Source organism: Giraffa tippelskirchi, chromosome 2 (genome assembly GCF_054371585.1).
Source record: "Giraffa tippelskirchi isolate mGirTip1 chromosome 2, T2T-mGirTip1v1.2.pri, whole genome shotgun sequence".
NCBI lineage: Eukaryota > Metazoa > Chordata > Mammalia > Artiodactyla > Giraffidae > Giraffa > Giraffa tippelskirchi.
In genome coordinates this window covers 136,410,862-136,434,411 of record NC_137276.1, presented here as the reverse complement: position 1 = coordinate 136,434,411, position 23,550 = coordinate 136,410,862, and the positions used below count along the sequence as shown (strand labels likewise).

Here is a 23,550-nt window from a genome sequence, read left to right as displayed (position 1 = left end):
CCTTAGAGTTATTGAAGATAATGGTTAATGCATGTGAAGTATTTAGTATTGTGCCTAGCACATTAAGAGGAGGTAGTAAATTGTATGCCTTTTTGTTGGCACATTTTATATATGTTATCTTCATATATGTTGGTGGTAAAAATAAACCCCTCAATTTGCAGATTTCTTATTTTGAAAAGAAATTCCAGAGGCTTTTGGCTGTTTCTTTATGGCAAAAGGGAAATGGATCATTGAAAATTACTTATTAATTTGGCAAATGTGGATAATTTAATTAAACTCAGATGGATTCTGAAGTCTTGGCATAGCTGACCCAGCCTTGATCAAATTAAAAAAGTTATTTGCTAGAACTGCGCTTGGGTATTCCATCATTGACGAATCATCTGTGGTGGAATGAAGTCCTTATATGTGTTTTTAGTATGTTCCTGCCAGCTATACAAACTGCCTAAAAAGATTTTTGTTGTTGGTCATTTTCCCCCAATTTAAATCCAAATATGCTTGTATAACAAAATATATAAGCTTGCTCTGTGACTCCAGCTTTGATCTTCCAGTACAATATCCCTTTGGTTACTTTCATTAAAAGTCTATTGTTAGCAAATATTTGGCCTAGAATTATATGCTCAAGGCTTCCCTTGTGGCTCAGACAGTAAAGAGTCTGCCTGCAATGCAGGAGACCCGGGTTTGATCCCTGAGTTGGGAAGATCCCCGGAGAAGGAAATGGCAACCCACTCCAGTACTCTTGCCTGGAAAATCTCATGGATGGAGGAGCCTGCCAGACTACAGTCCATGGGGTCGCAAAGAGTTGGACATGACTGAGCAACTTTACTTTCACTATATGCTCAGACTGACATTCAGTCGTCTATATTACATGGTAAAAATGGTGCCCAATATTTATGAGACATTCATTAAAATATCAGCTGGTATGTTGTAGAATACATTTTGAAGCCTACATTAATACAATACTACTTCCATATGTGTATGTGAAATTGTAGCTTTTAACTTTGTACTTAAAAATTATGGATTTAGTTGTTTGTATCTTCATTTATTTGAGACTATAGCCCTTGAAACAAGAGTTGACAGGCTATAACTATTTCTTGTACCAGGGATAGTACTTATTTTTCTTCCACTAAAATTATAAATCCAATTTTGTGTAGCTATAATCACACTTGACAAATGCACTTGAATTTTGATAAATACTAGACCATGCCATCATTTGACATATTGGATTTATTTTACTGCAGATTTTATCAAGGTTTTCCCATAAATGATTAGTACTGCAATCAATGGTCAATGATTAATTATTAGTAATGTGGGTATGGGTAAGAGTTTAAGCTTTGAGTCAGACCTTGGGGTTGAAATCCTGTCTCCATTAGCTGAACGATTGGACAAATTCTCAATCATTATGTTCCTTTGTTGCTTCATCTTCACAATGGAGGTGCAATGGTCATGCCAACCTTATGGGGTTCTTGTTAGAATTAAATGAGATGGAACACGTGAAGCCCTTAGAACAATGAATAAATGCCCCCCGAATGCTGTGAATATTGTTATTTGATTCGACTCTTCCTTTTTAGTTTCATTTTAGTTACATAAAATTAGTTACTCTTTTAACATTTTTTGGGTAGTGTTTTCCTAATCATTTCATGTTTAATAAACATGGCTACATTATTGTAGGTAACTGCATCATCATATGAGAATTTGCAATACAATTTAAAAAAATTAATGGACTCCTTTTGAGTTTTATTTATTTTTCATTGAGATATAGTTGATTTACAATGTTGTGTTAGTTTCAGGTATACAGCAAAGTGATTTAGTTAAATATATATATATATATACATATATATATATATATACATTTAGTTATATATGTGTGTGTGTATTCAGATTATTTCCCTTTATAGGTTATTAAAAATATTGAATATAGTTCTCTGTCTATACAATAGGTCCTTGTTGGTTATCTATTTTATATATGGCAGTGTGTATCTGTTAGTACCAAGCTCTTAATTTAACCTCTCACCTTCCCCTAAGTTTAGTCTACTTTTTTTCATCCTATACACTCTAATCCCTTTTTACTCACTGTGTGGTCTGCATCCAACAGCTGGTGGACATCACCAGCTTGGGAGCTTGTTAGAATGCAGGATCTCAATCCCATTCAGACTTCCCAACCCAGAGTGGCACTGTAGCTAAATCCCAGGAGATTCATATACATGGTGCAGTTTGAGATGCGTCACCACTGAATTGCACATCAGGCTACCACTGAACCGAACGAGGCAGAAGACCCTGGTCTGTCACTTGCCAGTCTGCTCCAGCTGCTTTATGCTTATTGTACCCTGATACAATGAGAGAAGAAGGAGGGGAGAAGATTGGTGGGCATCCGAAAGGGGGAGGAAATGAAAGAAAGCCGAAGGGAGTGTGGCAAAGGATTCCTATCTCTAAGCCTCGTGCTTTCTTATTTGTGCTACCAGTTATTCTCAACCTAGGCGAAACTCAAGGAAATGAGGGCTATTAGCCATTTGCACTATTTTTTATTATACTGTAAGAGGTGTTGGGGTGCCTGTACATCTACACAGTAGTAATTACTCTTGCAGTAAAAATTTCATTTTCTTTCTTCACTTTCACTCTTGCTCAGCACCATCATAGGTAGAAATATATCACATTTTCTGACTTGTCCACAAATTTAAAAAATGACATTTTAACAGCATATGGCATTTGCTAGTGGAGAAGGCAATGGCAACCCACTCCAGAACTTTTGCCTGGAAAATCCCATATACAGAGGAGCCTGGTAGGCTGCAGTCCATGAGGTCACTAGGAGTCAGACACGACTGAGTGACTTCACTTTCACTCTTCACTTTCATGCATTGGAGAAGGAAATGGCAGCCCACTCCAGTGTTCTTGCCTGAAGAATCCCAGGGACAGGAGAGCCTGGTGGCTGCTGTCTATGGGGTCGCACAGAGTTGGACACGACTGAAGCGACTTAGCAGCAGCAGCAGCAGCAGGATTTGCGAGACAAATACACACTTGTGCATAATCATTTCGTCAGGCATAAGCATTGCTGACATGTTTTTTCTTATATATAATTTTTTCCTTTGAGGAATCATCTAAGTTTTTTAAAAATCACATTTTGAGAATCACCAGTGAAGCAGTATCATTCAAAGAAGTCTGTGGGGATTTTTGGAGACAAATAATATATGCATCCTTTGAAACAAATTATGTCATGTAAATCCATACAGAAAGATAAAAGAACTCATGATGAAGTAGTTTTGACCTAGAGATAACACTGTTAATTTTTACCTGGTTAAGAAATTTGATCTGAGGTTGCTGGGGTTTTTTTTAGTGTTTTATTAAAAAATTGTACATACATACATGCAACTAGCACTGAAGCCTACTTGCAGCTGTTATATTTATTTTGTCATGAGAATAATTAGAGTTTTCAAGTTAATTTTTCTCAAAGTTACATCTTAACTGGCACAAATGTTGTCCTATTTCCTTGGGCTTCTCAATTTCTTGATGTGTAATTGGAGAAATAAAGATGAGAGCAATGAGTTCTTTATGCATATGTTTTCTCAAAGTAATATTTTATGAGACTGTATGATTTTTCAATATCTTTTAAGGTATGCCTTGAATGTGGAGAAGATTATTGTTCAGGATGCTTTGCTACAATCCACCAGAAGGGGGCACTAAAACTCCATAGAACAACTCTTTTGCAGGTATGACATCTTAAAATGCTCCACTTGTAGTGTATTTATAAAATGTTTCAACAGGAAGACATATAAAACCTGTTTAATTATCTAGAATTTAGGATGATTTGCATTAATTTCTAAAATTCTATTATGTACAGTCTTTACATGTAACTTAAAATTACTTGACAACGGTAATCTGGATTTTATTTTGCTGTTTAAACTGTTCTTTAATATAGCTCTTGAAACACTTAGCTTGATTAGAATTTTCACATTAGGCATTCTAACTGTGAACTTGACATTTAAAACTTAGACAATATTTTTTTCTATTGTGGTTTCAAATGAACACATGATTTAAGTATTATTTCTATCTAGTTTGTAAGTAGAAATCTCTTGCTTTCTTCTCATGTTCATGTAAAAAACATAGTCTTTTATTTGTCCTCCCTCGTTGTTGTTTAAATAAGCTTATTTCTCAGGTTTCTACTTTTCCTCCTACATGTCACCAGCGTTTATTATCCTCGCGTGATCATTTTTTTTAAATGCTTTAACTCAAACCCTGTCAGATGGCTTTAAGTTTCTAATACTTAAACAATAAATATGACTAAATATAGACTTAACATTTTATGCCAGTGACATTTGATGATGCACTGGTTCGTCATAAATTTCACTTATTGTACAGAGTCAGTGCTAGGCAGTGACCCTACACGGATGAATACTACTAGGATCCTGCTCCTAAAGACCTGGAGATAAAAGTGAGAACCCAGGACCTTGGGGTTAAGGGATTTAATATTATCTTGTATATTTTATGATCGTCTATATTTGGAAAGATCACTGGCAGACTTCAATCATTACATGTTGCTTCAAGATATATAAATACCAGTAGCTCTCACAGATGCTGAAGACCCGAGTCATAACAGGCACAAAGCTTAAAACTGACCTTCCTTTTATCAGTATTTACCAAAGTCAGTTACTTTTGAGTGGCTATTCAGTGTTTAGAACCTTCTGGCAGAAGTGTGGAGGGAAAACAAAAATCCACTGTCTATTCCCCTGCCTCAGGAAGTGTTGTACAACTGGACAGTCATAGGAAATTAAAATAATGTAGATGAAAGTGAGTGTAATAGTTAATAGATAAATCATATAGAATTTAACTAAAAGCACTCCACTGTGAGGGTAAGGAGTATAATAACCCCACTGTGAATTCACATTACAATATTCCATTCAGCGATTTATTCAGCATATTTTCCTAATTGTCACTCAGTAAATTTAGGCATTGTGCTAGCTGATAGGGAGTATCAGTTCACTTCAGTTGAGTCCTCAGTCGTGTCCAACTCTTTGTGACCCTATGGACTGAAACCCACCAGGCTCCTCTGTCCATGGGATTATTCAGGCAAGAATACTGGACTGGGTTGTATTTTTCTCCTCCAGGGAATCTTCCTGACCCAGGAATCAAACCCCCATCTTGCCTCTTGTGTCTCCTGCATTGGCAGGCAGATTCTTTACCACTAGTGCCATCCGGGAAGCGCTTCTTGTCTTTAATCAATCGTCCCATTGACTAGCTGTCATTTTCTTACTATTTCTGTATGCTGTTTAGTCCTTTGATTTTCTTCAGTCATCTTGCTTTATTTTCTCCTTGTTTCCATCATTCTTCCCTCTGCATTAAGGTAAGGTTCTTGATGCTGTTGTATGTTGATCTGATGGTCGTTGCTAAGCAGTGAGTGTATATCTCTTTCTGCTTGGTGGTTTAGTCATATTAATCAGCCGTAGTATTTTCAGTTCTTCACCATTTTTGGTAAAAGTCATGAGACTCTTTTTGGTCACCTGTAATTCACATACTATTGTATATCAACTGTATCTTAATTTAAAAATACACGTATTGAGGAAACAAAAAGAAGTAATGAGATTTTTTTCATTGACTGTTGAATTCATACCTAATCTGAGAATTTATATCTTTATATTAAGCAATACTATATAAAAAGCAAGCATTCTAGGCTAATGGCAGCTGTACTTTATATTATTTAACCTATGTTGGCATTTAAGAATGACCTGTTTTGAGTGTTGTAAACCATTTCAACCCCAGCCTACAGATCAGTGAGTCTTTACCAAGTTCACAGTCAGTAGGGACCATTTTGTTCTGGCATATCTTGTTTCGTTTAAGAGATAAATCCCTAAAAACTATCGAAGGCAAACTATTACCATTTCCATGTTGAATAAAATAATTTCAAAGGGTCTGTCTTTTGGTTTACAATTGATTTATACTTAGAAGTGATTTCAGCACAAGTTTATTTATTTTTTACCTTCTCCAAACTTCTGTGAAATAGTTATTTATCTGAAAAATAATGTGTAAATGCATGGAGTTACTCAGGATGAAAATTCTACTTCTATATTTAGAATAATTTTCAACAACACAGGTTGAAACGAAAGATTTTGTCCACTGGGAAAGCCTCACATTGGTGAAAAATAAGGTCTTAATATATCGGAAATTTGTATTTCCTTTTAACAACAAAAGATCAAGTAGAAGAGAACAAGGTTAATTAGGAATAAAGGAAAATGGGGAGCAAAACAGATGAAAGGCATTCCATTTTGAAGTATGACATGCACAAAGAGAGGCTGGGTTGAGTAAATCATTACTATACTCTGGTATGTATATTTTTAAAGTTGGAATGGAGATTTTCTTAACCGGAGGAGAAACCTTGGGAAGGGAGTTGGTTAGTAATGAGACAAGAGATAATTGAAGTAGAATTTCCATGTTTTCTAGTATGAAGCATTTATGTTCATCCTTTTTATCTACAAGAATAGGTATTCCTATATAAATATGGATTATAAGTGGGAATATTTGTTCGTTTGAACATACTTACAGGAGAATAATTACCAGGCAGAACCTCAGTTATCATCAGAATACTATATGTTTTCTGACTTAATGGTAGAATGTTTTCTTTTGTTTGACAATGACCAGTATCAGCTTTTAGATTCACACTATCATTATTTGTTAATGTTTAGAATAATACAGTATTTTTTGACCATAGCTAGTCATTTAGATAACAACATGGTTACTTACTTGATGATCTTAAGGTACCAGTTTTAAATCCTGTGTGCACACATACTGTAGATGCTATGTTGTGACACCCAGATCTTCCCCTTTAGAACTGAGAAACTCACTTCCCCAACCTCCTGGAATGCTGTCTGCAGGTAGATCATAGCAGAGTTTCTCCCCAGGAAATGCCTTTGCCCAAAGAGGACTGTCGGGCTTCCCTTGTGGCTCAGATGGTAAAGAATCCACCTTCAATGAGGGAGACCTGGGTTTGATCCCTGGGTTGGGAAGATCCTCTGGAGAAGGGAAAGGCTACCCACTCCAGTCTTCTGGCCTGGAGAATTCCATAGACTGTATAGTCCTGGGGTCGCGAAGAGTCGGATACGACTGAGTGACTTTCACACAAAGAGAACTGCCACCTCCAAGTTTACACTCCATTTCTGAAGGCAGCCCATCCTCTGGTCAAATATCTGGTCTAGGTTAGGGTACAAATTCTCAGAAACCCATTGCCTCAATTGAGGACAACTCTGATGGACTATCACAGCTCCTCTTTGGGGGTTGACAGTTGCATCAAATTCAGCTTTCCTCTTTGCTCAGTTCTGCTATCTTCACCCTGCCACAGCCCACAGGCATTATTCTCAGAGCACACTCCAGTAGAAGTCAGGCAGGCAAACCTCAGAATTTGTTTCTTGGTGAACCTGATCTGTGACACTATGTAATGTAGAATCAGGTTATAGATGATTGTTGGCCAATTTTAGAATGTATTGAAATTTTTGAAGGACAGTATATCACATCTCTTTCTTCACTTTCCAGATTCTAAACCAATTGAGAAATAGGTGTTAGAGTCAGAAGGTAGAAATCAAAATATCAGTTCTGTTATTGACACAATCAGAATTAGTGGTTGTAGCACAGGTGTGCAGATAAATTCAGCTTCCTGAAATTTAACTTTTTGTCCTTTCTCCCAGCCCTCATATTATAGACATTTCCCTTTGGCAGGGCAGGCTCAGTCTCTAAGGCCTACTCTTTGTGACCCCATGGACTGTAGCACACTTGGCTCTGTGTCCATGGGATTCTTCAGGCAAAATTACTGGCATGGGTTGCCATTTCCTTCTCCAGGGGATCTTCCCCATCCAGGGATCGAACCTGGATCTCCATTGGCAGGCGGATTCTTTACCACTGTGCCACCAGGGAAGCTGGCACAGCAGGATTCACCCAGAAAAAACCCTTAGTGGAAATCTAGATTGGAATACATGTTTCTCAGGGCAGGCAGCCCTTGGAGAAGCCAGAACAGGCAGAGGTGAGCATGCTCTCTTTTTCTTCCCAAAGTCTCACAGACAAGAATAGAAATAGAAGGATGGGGAGTACAAGTTCCCTCAAATTAAAGTCCAGGTAATGTCAATATCTTGAAATTATACAGCAGTATATAAATTTGCTATTTATGAGTATAGTTATCATTATACAAAAGAAAACATAAAATATTTATAATATATATATATAAACAACTGAGTATTAGCTCAGTTTTTCTTTTCTTTCTTAAATATGAATAATTCCATATAATTTTGAACTTCTGCCAAAGGATTTTTTAAACTGTTTTCGTATTGATCATTTTCTCCTCTATATCTTTTGATAAATTTCAGATCTTCTAAGGAGAGGAACTATTTCTGTCTTGTCCATCACTGTATTCTTAGTGCTTAACATTGTAGCTGGCCTGTAAAAATCACATTTTTGAATGAATGAAAGAAAACATGAATAAATCCTGACTGATACGATCAAGCTCATGAAATAATTTAAGACTACATTTTAAATGGCACAGTTTCTTTCTCTTTGAATTTTGACAACCAAAGATTGCATAATTAATTACATGGTATGTTAGTATGTTATGTTGGTGAAAGGTTAAGGAAAGCCTTTCCTCTTGTGTCTGAGAATTTGACCTTTAGTTACCTTTCTAGCTCTTTTTTTTTTTTCCCCTGGGAAATAGACAAAAATCTTAATATCAACTATGTTTCTAGACCATATATTCATAAAATGACTCTGGATTGGCAGATTGCCTCTAGCAGGAGGGCCGTAATTATTAATACCTGGGGTAAGCCAGAGCTCTCCCAGTGAAGTGTGGGGAGCTTTGTAACCTAAGCCCCTGTGAGGCTTCAGAACCATCACAACGGGATTGACTCTGGGAAATAGTCTAAGCCAGGTCTGTCCCTCACCTCTGAGTGGTACTTCTGCGTGAGCTATTGCAAGACTCCCACCAAAAAATAACAGCTGATGCCATCTCATGGGCAAACTGTTGTTTCTGTCCTTAACCTTCTGAGCAGACTGTTGCCAAGAGTGGTTTGATGACAACCTGGTGAGTCTGAAAGTTCAGTTTACTCAGGTAGACTCCATGAAGGATGGTCAATTAAGTCTTTGATTAACTGAAATTTCAGAAAATGGAATGATGTTATACCCAAAAGATAAATAAAGGACACATATATAGACATCACTGACAAGAATTTTTTTAAAAAATTTTTATTAAGATGTAACTCACATACTTTACAACTCATCCATGTGAAGTTTGCAGTTCAGTGGATTTTAGTATATTCATGGATGGTCTTTGATGAATAGCTGTTTTTCAGGTTCCATCCATGTTATAGCATGTATTAGTGCTTCACTTATTTACGGCCAAATAACATTCCTTTGTATGGATATGCCACATTTTGTTTATCCATTCATCATTTGATGGACATGTAGCTATTTCCACCTTTTGGCCATTGTGAATAATTCTGGTGTGAGTATTTATGTACAGAGTTTTGTGGGGGTATGTTTTCATTTCTCATTGCTATATCTCTAGTATGGAATTTCTGGGTTGTATGATAACTCTAATCTTTAATTGAGGAACGGCCAGAGAGTGGCTGCTCCATTTTATACTCCTATCAACAGTGTGGAAGTCCTGATTTCTCTATGCCTTAGCCAACACTTACATCTGACTTTTTGATTCTAGTAGCCTAGTGAGCATGAAGTAGTATCTCACTGTGGTTTTCATTCACATTTCCCCCAATGACTAATTATGTTGAACGTCTTTTCCTGTGCTTATGGCCATTTTATATCTTCCTTGGAGAAATGTTGGTAAGGATTTTTGTGAAGACAGTTTCAGAATACAGAGCGTGTTTTAAATATGGGAACATTTTAATAGCCTCTACCTCAGTGAAGTTGTATCTGTGATGATGATATTTTTAGATGCCATACTAAGAAAAGCTAGGGAAAGGGAAGAGACTAAATTTGAAAGGGGTGTGAAAAGTGAGACTAGGACTTCTGCTATCACCAGTGAAGAACTGGAAGAACATGAGTGGTTTAGGGAGTATATTACAGAATAAAGTGACAGAGTAACAAATGCAGTGGAGAAGAAAGAAGCAGTGTGAGGGTTTAATGCAGTGATGGCCCAAATCCATCTCAAAGGGAAATGAGGGTGTTTCTGTAATATTTAGACTAAAAGAATCTGTAAGATAAAACTCATATATGCAAGCTCAGGAGCTTGCAAAGATATTGGGAGGATCAGATTAAATGACAGCAAATATGAAAGTATCCTGTTCATAGCAGGTGCTCCATACATTCAGTTTGATTAGTCAGGATATAGTATTTAAAGAAATTCAGTGTTACTTGTTAGACCATCCACATTTGGAATCTAGGAAACAAGGTAAATTAATGATAATGAGTCAAAAGAGGGATAGTTTGAGGGACATTTTCAAAAGTATTAGAGTAATATATATCTTGGAAGACTTTTGTGAAAATACAGTGAGGTAAAATTTTAGAGAAATACAGACTTCCTCCTTATCCAAACAGAGAATAATTAATCTCAATAATTAGAGGGGGCAGTAAAGATCATTAATCTGAGAACCCAGGACTTACCAATAGAATATGACAAAGGCGAAGGTGTTTTGCAAACATAATTGTGGTTCCACATAAGTTGATTTTGAGTTATAGAAAGAGAGCTGATTTTGGGTGGACCTGACTTAATCAGATAAAAGCCCTTAAAAGGGAAACTAAGGCCCTTCCTAAGTCAGAGAGATCCTCTTGTTGGCCTTGAAGAGTAACTTGCCTTGGAGTGAGAGGGCCTGAGAGAGGCCACGTGACAAAGTATGGGCAGCCTCCAGGAGCTGACAGTAGACAGTCAGAAAACTGGGACCTCAATCCTGTAGCCTCAAGAACTGAATTCTGCCAACAACCTTGTAAGCTCAGAAGAGAACCCTAGACTCAGGAAGGAATGTGTCCTGGCCCACACCTTGACTGCAGTCTTCTGAGACCCTGAGCAGAGCATCTAGTTAAGCTGGACTTAGACTCTGACCCATGGAACCCATGAGATAATAAATGTGTGTTGTTTTAAAAAAATCATTAGTCTAATCACATGTCTGAACCTTTAGTCAATCACAATGATGCAATTATTTGAGGAGTATTTATAATTTGCAAGTACTACTTATATTGTCTTAATTTTTTCATGGAGTCTGATAAATTTTACAGTAGTTTTTTATTTTTACTCTATTTTATGTTCACTTGTATTTATGAGATAAAAATCATCAGTTGTGAGGCAACAGTATTACTATGTAATAAAACAAGTGGGCAATTATTGATTGTTATTTATTGGTGAGTTTGTTCTGATATGCCTAAGTGTGTTAGTTGCTTAGTCATGTCTGACTCCTTGCGACCCCATGGACTGTAGTATGCCTAAAAATCTGTTTTTCAAAGTATTGCATATTAAATCACTTGTTCTTCATGTATCTCAAATATGCATAATTGCTGAAAGCAGCTAACTCATCCAGATGCATTGTACACATAATATTAGTTGAAAACAATAGTACTTGCTAAGATAATTAATATAGTGCATAATTATATGGCATTGAAGCTGCAAATAGAAAGTAGATTGCAGGTGTGAATTTCCTACGTTGTTTTCTTGTTGCTATTCTGGCTCTTTTAAGATTGCTCTCTAAATAGAATTTTTAATGTTGCAATAAAATTTGAAAGGCTGAGATCACATTTTGTTATCTTTTTTTTGAGTGTCAAGTGATTTAATAATTTTGACAATATATTACCTTTTGTGCTATTACATTTATATGCTATATTGTCTTATTTTTAAATAGTTTAACTGCATTTAGTGTTTTATTTCATTATTCTCACATGTTACTTTATGCCAGTACTAAATATTGAGTCCAGATTACTTTTATTTGACATTTACTGTCTATTGAATAGTAAATTGCATTTATAATCAGAGGCATGTATCCAGGTGCTTGCTTATTTTTTATTGTCTCTTTATGTGTCGAGGAGGAATAATAATACATAAATCTTTGATTAATAAAACCTATAGTTTCCATTAGACCTTTAGAGGAAAGGAAAATCTAAGGGTTCTTTAAGTTCTACTTAAAGTTATACTGAAAGAGTGCTAGAATAAGCAATAAACTTCAGCCACATGAACGTCACACTTCAGGATTTGATTCCTATCTAGCTTGCACTAAGTAGTTCTTTATACCACTGACATTTTTGTACTACTCATGCAAATTCCATATCTGTTTTTAGAAATATGATGAGCAGTACTGGATTTGAAACATGATTCTGTTGTGAGTTCCTCTGCTGCAGTTTTCTTTCATCCTGCAGATAATTTAGTTTTCTCCTATTTCTTCATATATTTATATGGGGACTTTTATTCAAACTCTTGTTCTTCTTTCTGGTGTCTGCTAAATGGAAATTCCTGTCCTTGTTTCTTTACCTTTTAGCTGGCCTGAAGTTGACCTTTTTCTCTCTCTCTTTTGATCCTAACAGTAAATGAAAACTTTGCTCAAGCCATTTATTTAGGGTATCTTTTACTTCAAGTTTCATAGAAAATTCAGAATTGACCCTATGGCAAAGCCTATTTTTAGGGAATAAATTTGTACTAAGACTACCTGTAAAGATTGATTCATTAAAAGTAAAATAACAGTTTGCCCTAAGAAAAGAGTATATATTTTAATAATGTGAAAAAACTGGGAGATAAATTTCATCTTGATCTTGGAAAAACAGCAACAGGGTCTTTGTTCTCTGCCCAGGAATTGAATCTGGGTGACCTGAATGAGGAAAAGGCAATGGCACCCCACTCCAGTACTCTTGCCTGGAAAATCCCATGGAGGAGCCTGGTAGGCTGCAGTCCATGGATCACTGGGAGTCAGACACGACTGAGCGACTTCACTTTCACTTTTCACTTTCATGCATTGAAGAAGGAAATGGCAACCCACTCCAGTGTTCTTGCCTGGAGAATCCCAGGGACGGGTGAGCCTGGAGGGCTGCTGTCTATGGGGTCGCACAGAGTCGGACACGACTGAAGTGACTTAGCAGCAGCAGATCTGAATGAAAACTCGGAATCTTGGCCACTAGACCACCAGGGGCTGGAGGCTAGAAGCAAAGTTCTCCTGGCTCTTCTTGCCCCATTTGAAAAATGAATTTCTCAAGGAGGCAAAAACTGTAAAAACAGGCACAAAGTTTATTACTAGAGACACAGCACAACATGGGGGGAACTCAGAGAGAAAGACTGTTTATTTAGGACAGAAGCAAGGCAGAAATACACCTCAGGAGAGAAAGGGTGTGGGCATCTTTCCTAATGAGGAGGAGTGCAGTAAAGAGGCAGTTAAATGATTGATAAGGGCAGTTCTTCCGGGTCTTTGCTTACCTTTGGCCAGTTATCTGGATTCTCTTCCCACATCTGACCTGCTCTAGGACACTCCCCAACATGAAAAAGTGAAAGTGAAAATGTTAGTTGCTCAGTTGTGTCCTACTCTTTGTGATTCCATGGACTGTAACCTACCAGGCTCCTCTGTCCCACGGGTTTCTCCAGGCAAGAATACTGGAGTGGGTTGCCATTCCCTTCTCCAGGGATCTTCCCAACTCAGGGATCAAACCTGGGTCTCCAGCATTGCAGGAAGATTCTTAGGACACTCCCCAACATGAGTGCATATCTTTTTGCCAATATGAATTCCAGCGTAGAGGGTAGTGGGAGGTTTGACAGCACCTATTATGGGTTGGTGCCCCCTCCCTTTTGACCCCCAAGGAGGCTTTCTGCACAGATGCAGTCCAGGAGGTCTCTTTGACCTCGGGAGTGGTCGTCTTATGTCTTTACTTCAGCAGCACTCAGCTCCTGTCAGTAACTTGGCCCTTAAAAGTGTCTAGGGAAATCAAAGCTCCAGTTTTACTCTGCTTGACAAACAGCAGCTGTCCAGCCCAGGGGCCCATTTACCATCTACCTCAATCTTTTTCATTCCTGTTTAATGGTTAGGATGTTCATAATTATGCATTTTTATAAATAACTTTTACTTTGCAAATATATTTTTACTAGGTAGGAATTTAATGGGCTTGTTGCATCTTATTATAGATACATGATAATTTGAGAAAATTTATCTGCTTGATGTATTTAGTAGTCTTTCTTTTTTATCTAGCTCCCGACTCAGAGAGATTTAGTCTGGTTTGATATTGTTGATTTTAGATAACAGGATCCTTATACTATCATCATGCACTGTATTTAATGCAATATATAAATAGAAATATGCTAGCCAAATTCATCTGTGGAGGAGATTTCTTTGGGTAAATATACCTTGAGCAAATGTTTTGATGATTTTTAATAAAAAGTATATTTTACTCTAAAGCATAATTCTTCAGTGTACATGTATTACTGCCATAACACAATATATAATTTCTAAAAAACTTGCCATTCTGGATAATCCTAACAGGGCTCCACGTATAATTAGAGTTAGGGAAAAGCCATTCATATCCTATGAGACTTTGTAATCAAAGCCCTAACAAAAACAATAAACTCTCCTTATAAAACCACTGATGCATGGACCTTGAGGACTTGTGCTTCTTTTTCTGTGATACAGGTCCTGGTAGCAATTCACATCTAATGTCATCATTTTGCTTAAATGAAAACTCCGAATCAAACTGCTGTCTCCTTTATTAATCCGTTATTTTAAATCAGAGAGAGTATCTTTATAACATGTTTATCTGCTCAGTTGTGTCTGACTCTTTGCCACCCTATGGACTGTAGCCTGCATGGAATTCTCCAGGCAAGAATACTGGAGTGGGTTGCCATTCCCTTCTTCAGCCCAGACTTTCTTTACTGTCTGAAAGTGAAAGTGAAGTGTAAATTGCTTAGTCTTGTCCGGCTCTTTTTGACCCCATGGTCCGTACAGTCCGTGGAATTCTCCAGGCCGGAATACTAGAGTGGGTAGCCTTTCCCTTCTCCAAGAGACCTTCCCAACCCAACGATCGAACCCAGGCCTCCCAATTGCAGGTGGATTCTTTACCAGTTGAGCCACAAGGGAAGCCCATTTCAGAAGATACTGTCTGAAAGTATCTTTATAACTTCTTTATCTGCACTCACATTCTTTCCAGAGAGCTTAACTTAGAGGAATGCATGGCCATTAAAGTCATTAAAATAGTCTGTATTCCCACTGTGGGGAGGTCTTTTTATAAGCTTTTCAGCTTTTTTCCTAAGGTATTTATATATTGCTAAGATTTTGGCTTTAATTGTGAGACAGCTTGCCCCTGATTACTTCAAAACAGTAATGTTGCTGGAAAGGAAAACTTAAGAATCAATACAACTCCACAGTTATGCTGACATCATTCCCCTATTTACCAATTGCATATGAGGTAATCCACATCAAAGAAACCAGAACAAACTGGACTTTGGAAAAATATTCTTGATATGGGAGAAACGTGTTTTCTCCAAAGTAAGGCCAATAAAACCTATATGCATACACATATTCCCGTAAAAATTCCATTAGTGCATAAATGGATCTTCCTGAAATGATTTTTATAATTAAAAACTATCTGAATTCCAACTATGTTCAACAATCCTTGTAACCAGTGAATCCATAATGTTTTCTTGGGTTCTGTGCATATGGAGCACATTTTTTCCGCCTGTGTTTCTGCATATGTGTATACCTCTGTCTTTACTTCTATTATTTGCCTCTATTGTGCTGTACTCAGTCGCTCATTTGTGTCTGACTCTTTCTGACCCCCTGGACTGTAGTCTGCCAGACTCTTCTGTCCGTGGAATTTTCCAGGCAAGAATACTGGAGTGGGTTGCCATGCCTTCCTCCAGGGGATCTTCCTGATGCAGGGATCGAACCCGCCTCTCTTGCATCTCCTGCATTGGCAGGCAGATTCTTTACCTCTGTGCCACCTGAAATACAAATGACATAACATCTCTTCTGCAAGTATTAGAGTTTTTGTTTTTAATACAAGGTAGTGGTTGCAGTAAATCTCTTCTAAAATTTTGGAACTGGAAAATCAATGAAAGTTAGCACCATGAAAAGAGACATTTGAACATTTTGTTCAAACTTAGAACAGTGTGGAGATTCCTTAAAAAACTGGGAATAGAACTGCCATATGACCCAGCAATCCCACTGCTGGGCATATACACCGAGGAAACCAGAATTGAAAGAGACGCGTGTACCCCAATGTTCATCGCAGCACTGTTTACAATAGCCAGGACATGGAAGCAACCTAGATGTCCATCAGCAGATGAATGGATAAGGAAGCTGTGGTACATATACACAATGGAATATTACTCAGCCATTAAAAAAAATACATTTGAACCGGTTCTACTGAGATGGATGAAACTGGAGCCCATTATACAGAGTGAAGTAAGCCAGAAAGAAAAACAACAATACAGTATACTAATGCATATATATGGAATCTGAAAGATGGTAACGATAACCCTATATGCGGGACAGAATGAGAGACACAGATGCATGGAACAATTTTATGGACTCTGAGGGAGAAGGTGAGGGTGGGCCGTTCTGGGAGAATGGCATTGAGACATGTGTATTGTCATATGTGAAACAGAGCACCATTCCATGTTCGATGCATGTGACAAGGGCTCGGGGCCGGGGCAGTAGGATGATCCAGAGGGATGGGAGGGGGAGGGAGGTGGGTGGGGGGTTCGGGAAGGGGAACACATGTAAACCCATGGCTGATTCTTGTCAATGTATGGCAAAAACTATTGTAAAGTAATTAGCCCCCAAGTAAAATAAATAAATTTATAAAAAAAAAAAAAAAAAAAAGAAAGTAACATAAGTCTAAACCATGTGTGAACTTCATTGAACTGGAACTTCTGGATCATATAAGGAGGCCTGGATATGTCAACATGATCATTAATATTTATTGCTGGAGAGCCAGTGTTTGGGATGATGCTGGTAGTTAGAGTTCTGAAGCACTGACACTACATAAAGTATATCATTTTTCTAACTAAACTAAAACTTTTACTCTTGTACCTTAACTTCTATAAGGTGCCATCCATTCTAAAATGCTATAAAATATCAGCCCTCTTTACTTTGATTAATGATACATTGTCAGAGTGATGAATTCTTCTAGAGTGTAATTTGAAACATAATATCATTCTCAGGAGAAAAAAAAAGTTCAAGTAAGAATTTAGAACAGTTACCAGATGAAATCCTTACCATCATGGAGTGTAGCGAAGGATGTGGGGGAATCTGGAAATGCTGGCAGTAAATCACATTCTTTGGCTTTAGTTTAAGCTTCCATCTTACAGTGAGATATATGATTTACTATGTGTCCTGAAGGCTGTTTTAGTTTGATTTTTTAAACATTTGTAGTATGTGGAGAAGTTGCACAGGTAAATTTATTCAATTTCAGTCTCCTCTGCCTCCTGTTGCTACTTATTAGTACTACTATAGGTAAATTTTCATGTTTAAAAGATGGAAATGGAATTATCTTTGAGTTTTAAAATTTGAAAAGATCTTAACAGATATCTGATAGCATTATGACACTTTATATTTACAGTTATCTATTTTAAATATTTTATAACAGTAACCTTTACATTCTTGTTCATTGGTTGCTTATTACATAAAATGATAATTGTCATATTGTTAAATGGAAGATAATGTGTTTTGTGTTGCAAGTCTAGATATGTGCTTGTAAGCAGAGACAAAAGGCTGCAGGATATATGTGTGTTCTCAGTTGCTCAGTTGTGTCTGACTCTTTGTGGCCCTGTGGGTTGTAGCCTGCCAGGTTCCTCTGACCATGGGTTTCTCCAGCCAAAAATACTGGAGTGAGTTGTCATTTCCTTCCCTAGCAGATCTTCTCAACTCAGGGATCAAACCCAGGTCTCCTACATTTCAGGTAGATTCTTTACCACTGAGGCACTCAGTGATGCTCTCAATGATTGCAAAAACCCAAAACACCTCCCATATTTTCAAATCTCCTTGCCTCAGTTGGGAAGCACTGGTCCTTGTATTAGTTAGGTCTCTTTACACTACCTTGGGCAGAAAAGAATTTTTTCTTGTTGTTAATGACCTCACAGATGTCTCATTACATGGAATTAGGGTTGATGTAGCTGAATCATGATAAAAGAACCAGAGCTGGATATTTTAAATTGCTGAAAGCTCAAGCAAACTTCTTCTTCATCTTTATTATTTTTTCTTGTGTGTCTTCTCTAATTTTTGCTTGTAATTAACAAATTACAAAGATACATAATTGAGGGTCAGTGATAGGGAGAACAATGCTGCTTTCTTGATTTTTAAATCTAAATCTTCATGAGCTCAACCTAGTGCTCATTTCTTGTCCAGTGAACCGTGGCCCAGAGGGCAGAAATGTGTTGAGTAATTGTATCTTCCTTGGTGGGACTGGTGATGATGAGCACTGCTATGGGTCAGGAAGAAATTCTGATAGAAGGGGACATGACAAGAGATTGAGCATTCACCGTAATGCAAATCTCTGCTGTAGTCAGCCTAGTGAAGAAAGAAGCTTCCTGTCTGTTGATTTATTTTTTAGTCCAAATTCCTTTTATTGAAATTTAATTTACACGCTATGAAATTCACATTGTAATGTACAGTTAAATGATTTTTAAAGTAAATTTACAGATCTGTGTAATAATCACCACAATTGAGTTTTAGAAAATTTCCATCACACCAAAAATTTCCTGGTCTTTTTTTGCAACCAACTCTTGCTACCACTTTTTGTCCCTGGCAACCACTGGTCTGTTTTTTGTTGCTTTAGAATTGTCTTTTCTAGAAATTTCATATAAATGGAATCGTTCCGATGCAGTCTTATGTGTCTGATTTCTTTCACTTAGCATAAGATTTCTGAGGTTCTTTTGCAGGGTTACATGTTCACTGTAGTGGTTTATTGCATTCTGACTCTGAATAATATTCCATTATGGATGTATCATATTTTCTAACTCCAGTCATCAATTGATGGGCACAGATATTTTAAAGACTTTTGGCTGTTAGAATAACGATGCTAGGGATATTTGTGTACAGGTCTTTGCACAGACTTATATACTTATTGCTCTTGTATAGATACCTAGGAGTGGAATAGTTGAGTTCCAACGTTGGTATTTGTTAACTTTTCAAGAAACTACCAAAAGAACAGAATACAGGTATTTCCTTCTCTGTTTTCTAAAAGTGTTTTTATTGAATTGGTTTAATTTCTTCCTTAACTGTTGGATAGAATTTTCAGGTGAAGCAACCTGAATCTGGGCTTTTTTTAATGGAAAATTTTAAATTGCTAATTCAATTTCTTTACCATATTATTCTATTCTATTTTTTTTCTTGAATCATTTTTGGTAATTTATTTCTTTCATTTAATTTGTCCATTCAATGTAAGTTGTCCATTTGTTGGCATTAATATTTCAAATTCTACGATAATCTGGAAAATAGTGTAGGTCTATAGGGATGTCTCTTATATCATTATAGATTTATTAATTTGTATTTCACTCTGTCCCCCACCCCACCCCTTGATCAGTTTAGTAAAGGTTTGCAAAGTTTTATAAATTTATATCCAACTTTGGTGTTGGAGAAGATAAATTTGTCTCCAGCTGTGGTGTCGGAGAAGGCCCTTGAGAGTCCCTTGGACTGCAAGGAGATCCAACCAGTCAATCCTAAAGGAAATCAGTCCTGAATATTCATTGGAAGGACTGATGCTGAAGCTGAAGCTTCAGTACTTTGGCCACCTGATGCGAAGAACTGACTCATTGGAAAAGATCCTGATGCTGGGAAAGATTGAAGGCAGGAGGAGAAGGGGATGACAAAGGATGAAATGGTTGGATGGCATCACTGACTCAATGGACATGAGTTTGAGCAAACTCTGACAGTTGGCGATGGACAGGAAAGCCTGGCATGCTGCAGTCTATGGGATCGCGAAGAATTGTACACGACTGAGTGACTGAATTGAACCAATAAAATTTTAAGTCTTTCCAATTTTAGTTGCATTGATCTTTTGCAATTGTTCTTATTTCATCGATTTTGCTCTGATCCTTATTTTCTGAATTCTACCTCCTTTTGGACTTTTTTCTTTTCTTTTTCTGCCTTCTTGAAGTGAAGCTTAGATTGTTGATTTTAGATCTTTCTTGCTTTCCAAAATAGCACTGAAAGCTGTAACTTTCACTCTAAGCACTGCTTTTCCTGCATACCATACATTCTGATATGTTGTGCTTTTATTTCCAGTCAATTTTCTAATTTTCCTTGTGATTTACTTTTCATCCGAAGATTATTTAGAAATAGGTTGTTCAGCTTCTAAATATTTTGATTTCCCCAAGTTATTTATTCCTGATTTATATTTTTTTGTTGAGATCAGTGGACATACTTTCTATTTCAATTCTTAATGAATTTATTAATACTTAGTTTATGTGGAGCATATGTCTGTCTTGGAAAATGTGTCACATGATCTTGAAAAGAATTTGTGATCTGATGTTGTGAGGTTGGGGGTTCTTTAAATGTCACTTAGATCAAGTTACTTGAGATTATTAAACTTTTCTAAGTTCTTACTGATTCTCTGCATAGCTGTTTCATAAATTTCTGAAAAGGAGGTATTGAAATTTCTAATGAAACAGCTAGGCAGAAAATCAGTACGTCCATAGTGTTAATTATAGTGTTAATAATGTTGCTATATATGATTTTATGCTTTCAAAAGAAAGACAATAAAAGAGAAACAAATCAATACATCTTTTCCACTTACTCATATATTTATGCTTCTGGGTTGCTGTCTTTCTTCTGGTAGATTTAATACCTTTCAGTCTTAAAACCTTTCTTTAGCATTTCTTGTAGGGCTCATATGCTAGAAATGAATGATGCTCTTACTTTATCTATTGAGGAATGTCTTTATTTTTGCCTTCATTTTTAAAGGACAGTTTTCTGAATATAAAATTATCTCTGGCAGTTTTTCCTTTCAGGACTTCATATCATTCTACTACCTTCTGGGTCTCCATGTTTTCAGATGTGAAATCAGCTTGTTATTCATATTGATGCACCCTTATATGTAATGAGTCCTTTTTCTCTTGTTCCTTTCAAGTTTTTCTGTTTGTATTTGGCTTTCATACTTTGATTATGGTATGTCTTGGTGTATATCTCTTTATGTTTGTCTTTCTTGAAGCTTGTTGAGCTTTGTAGATTTTTGCAGTAATAGTTTTTCATCAAATAACAAAAGTTTGGGGCCCTCATTTCTAATTTTTTAATGCTCATTTCTTTCCCTCTGATATTTCCGCTAAATGTATGTTGGATGCTTGATGCTGTCTCATAAGTCTCAAAAGCTGTGTTCATTTCCTTTTCAGCTTTGGTGATTGATCTTGGTTGCTCTTCAATTTGATTGAATTTTTCATTTCAAATCTATTGTTAGTTTATATAGGTCATACTCAAGAATTTTCTTTTTGTGTGTGATTTCCATTTTTAAATCAGCCATCGTATAGCTCTCGTTTCCAGGTTTATCCCATTTAATGTTTATCTGTTCCACTCCTCATCCCAACTGGGACCAAACCCTCAGGTTGCTGGAGCCATAGGTTTTCCTCATTCATTTACAATCAAATTTTCTAATTCACTGATAATGCCAATGTAACTTCAAGACTCTCTCCTCCACTGGAATCAGGCACACTCCCTGTTTGCAAGGCAAGTCTTTTTTTTTTTTTTTTTTTTTTTTTTTTTGATTTTATTTTATTTTATTTTATTTTTTTATAAATTTATTTATTTTACTTGGGGGCTAATTACTTTACAATATTGTAATAGTTTTTGCCATACATTGACAAGAATCAGCCATGGGTTTACATGTGTTCCCCTTCCCGAACCCCCCACCCACCTCCCTCCCCCTCCCATCCCTCTGGATCATCCCACTGCCCCGGCCCCGAGCCCTTGTCACATGCATCGAACATGGAATGGTGCTCTGTTTCACATATGACAATACACATGTCTCAATGCCATTCTCCCAGAACGGCCCACCCTCACCTTCTCCCTCAGAGTCCATAAAATTGTTCCATGCATCTGTGTCTCTCATTCTGTCCCGCATATAGGGTTATCGTTACCATCTTTCAGATTCCATATATATGCATTAGTATACTGTATTGTTGTTTTTCTTTCTGGCTTACTTCACTCTGTATAATGGGCTCCAGTTTCATCCATCTCAGTAGAACCGGTTCAAATGTATTTTTTTTAATGGCTGAGTAATATTCCATTGTGTATATGTACCACAGCTTCCTTATCCATTCATCTGCTGATGGACATCTAGGTTGCTTCCATGTCCTGGCTATTGTAAACAGTGCTGCGATGAACATTGGGGTACACGCGTCTCTTTCAATTCTGGTTTCCTCGGTGTATATGCCCAGCAGTGGGATTGCTGGGTCATATGGCAGTTCTATTCCCAGTTTTTTAAGGAATCTCCACACTGTTCTCCATAGTGGCTGTACTAGTTTGCATTCCCACCAACAGTGTAAGAGGGTTCCCTTTTCTCCACACCCTCTCCAGCATTTATTGCTTGTAGACTTTTGGATAGCAGCCATTCTGACTGGTGTGAAATGATACCTCATTGTGGTTTTGATTTGCATTTCTCTAATAATGAGTGATGTTGAGCATCTTTTCCAGAATATTGGAAATAAAAGCAAAAATAAACAAATGGGACCTAATTAAAATTAAAAGCTTTTGCACAACAAAGGAAACTATAAACAAGGTGAAAAGACAGCCTTCAGAATGGGAGAAAATAATAGCAAATGAAGCAACAGACAAACAATTAATCTCAAAAATATACAAGCAACTTCTGCAGCTGAATTCCCGAAAAATAAATGACCCAATCAAAAAATGGGCCAAAGAACTAAACAGACATTTCTCCAAAGAAGACATACAGATGGCTAACAAACACATGAAAAGATGCTCAACATCACTCATTATTAGAGAAATGCAAATCAAGGCAAGTCTTGACTTAGGAATTGACAAACTTGGGAAGGAACATTTAAGATAGGAGCAACCCCATGCAAGTAAACCTTACACTTTAACTTTCTATGGAAAATTCAGAGTAGTTTTTTTTTTTTGAATAAATATTTATCAGTTTGTTTGCTTTTGGTTGATTTCAAGGGTTCTGAAATAGTTTTTTTTTAAACAAATTTATCCAGCTTAGTATTTGTTTTATGGTTATAGAATTATGTACTGACCTTTATTCCATAGCCAGAGATCTGTTGAATTTGGCAGGAATTCTATTTTCTGGATATTTAAACTATATTTCTTATTTACAGAAAAATAGTTTGCTATTGTGATCTATAAAAAGACGGCAGTCATTTGAATGTCCTGTTTTATGTCATCACTCTGCTAAGTGTTTTTTACATAAGATATGTATTCACAACAGCTATTCTAGGTAGAGACTGTCTTCATTTTATAGGTGCAAACATTTAGGCTTAGAGAGGTAAATGATTTGCCCTTTTCTGTTGTTATTGAAAGTGCCATTGATTTACCTGTATTGACTTCGACTCAGGTAGCTTGGGTATAGAAATGAATGTTCAAATGGAATTTTTAGTCATTTTCATCTGAGTAAGTCAGTTAAATTAGACTCAACCACTATTTCTTGAGTACTTGTCAGCATCAAATA

At 36.8% G+C, this 23,550-nt stretch overlaps 1 protein-coding gene across 33 annotated transcripts in view; it reads left to right on the top strand.

The window, feature by feature from the left end:
* ZBBX (zinc finger B-box domain containing) overlaps positions 1–23,550 on the top strand; it is a 116,380-nt gene that overhangs the window by 27,781 nt on the left and 65,049 nt on the right. For all 33 annotated transcript variants that reach the window (XM_081532476.1, XM_081532515.1, XM_081532534.1 and 30 more), the window contains one exon: positions 3,606–3,701. In XM_081532476.1, the coding sequence (XP_081388602.1) occupies positions 3,606–3,701 (96 nt within the window). The remainder of the gene's footprint in view (positions 1–3,605; positions 3,702–23,550) is intronic.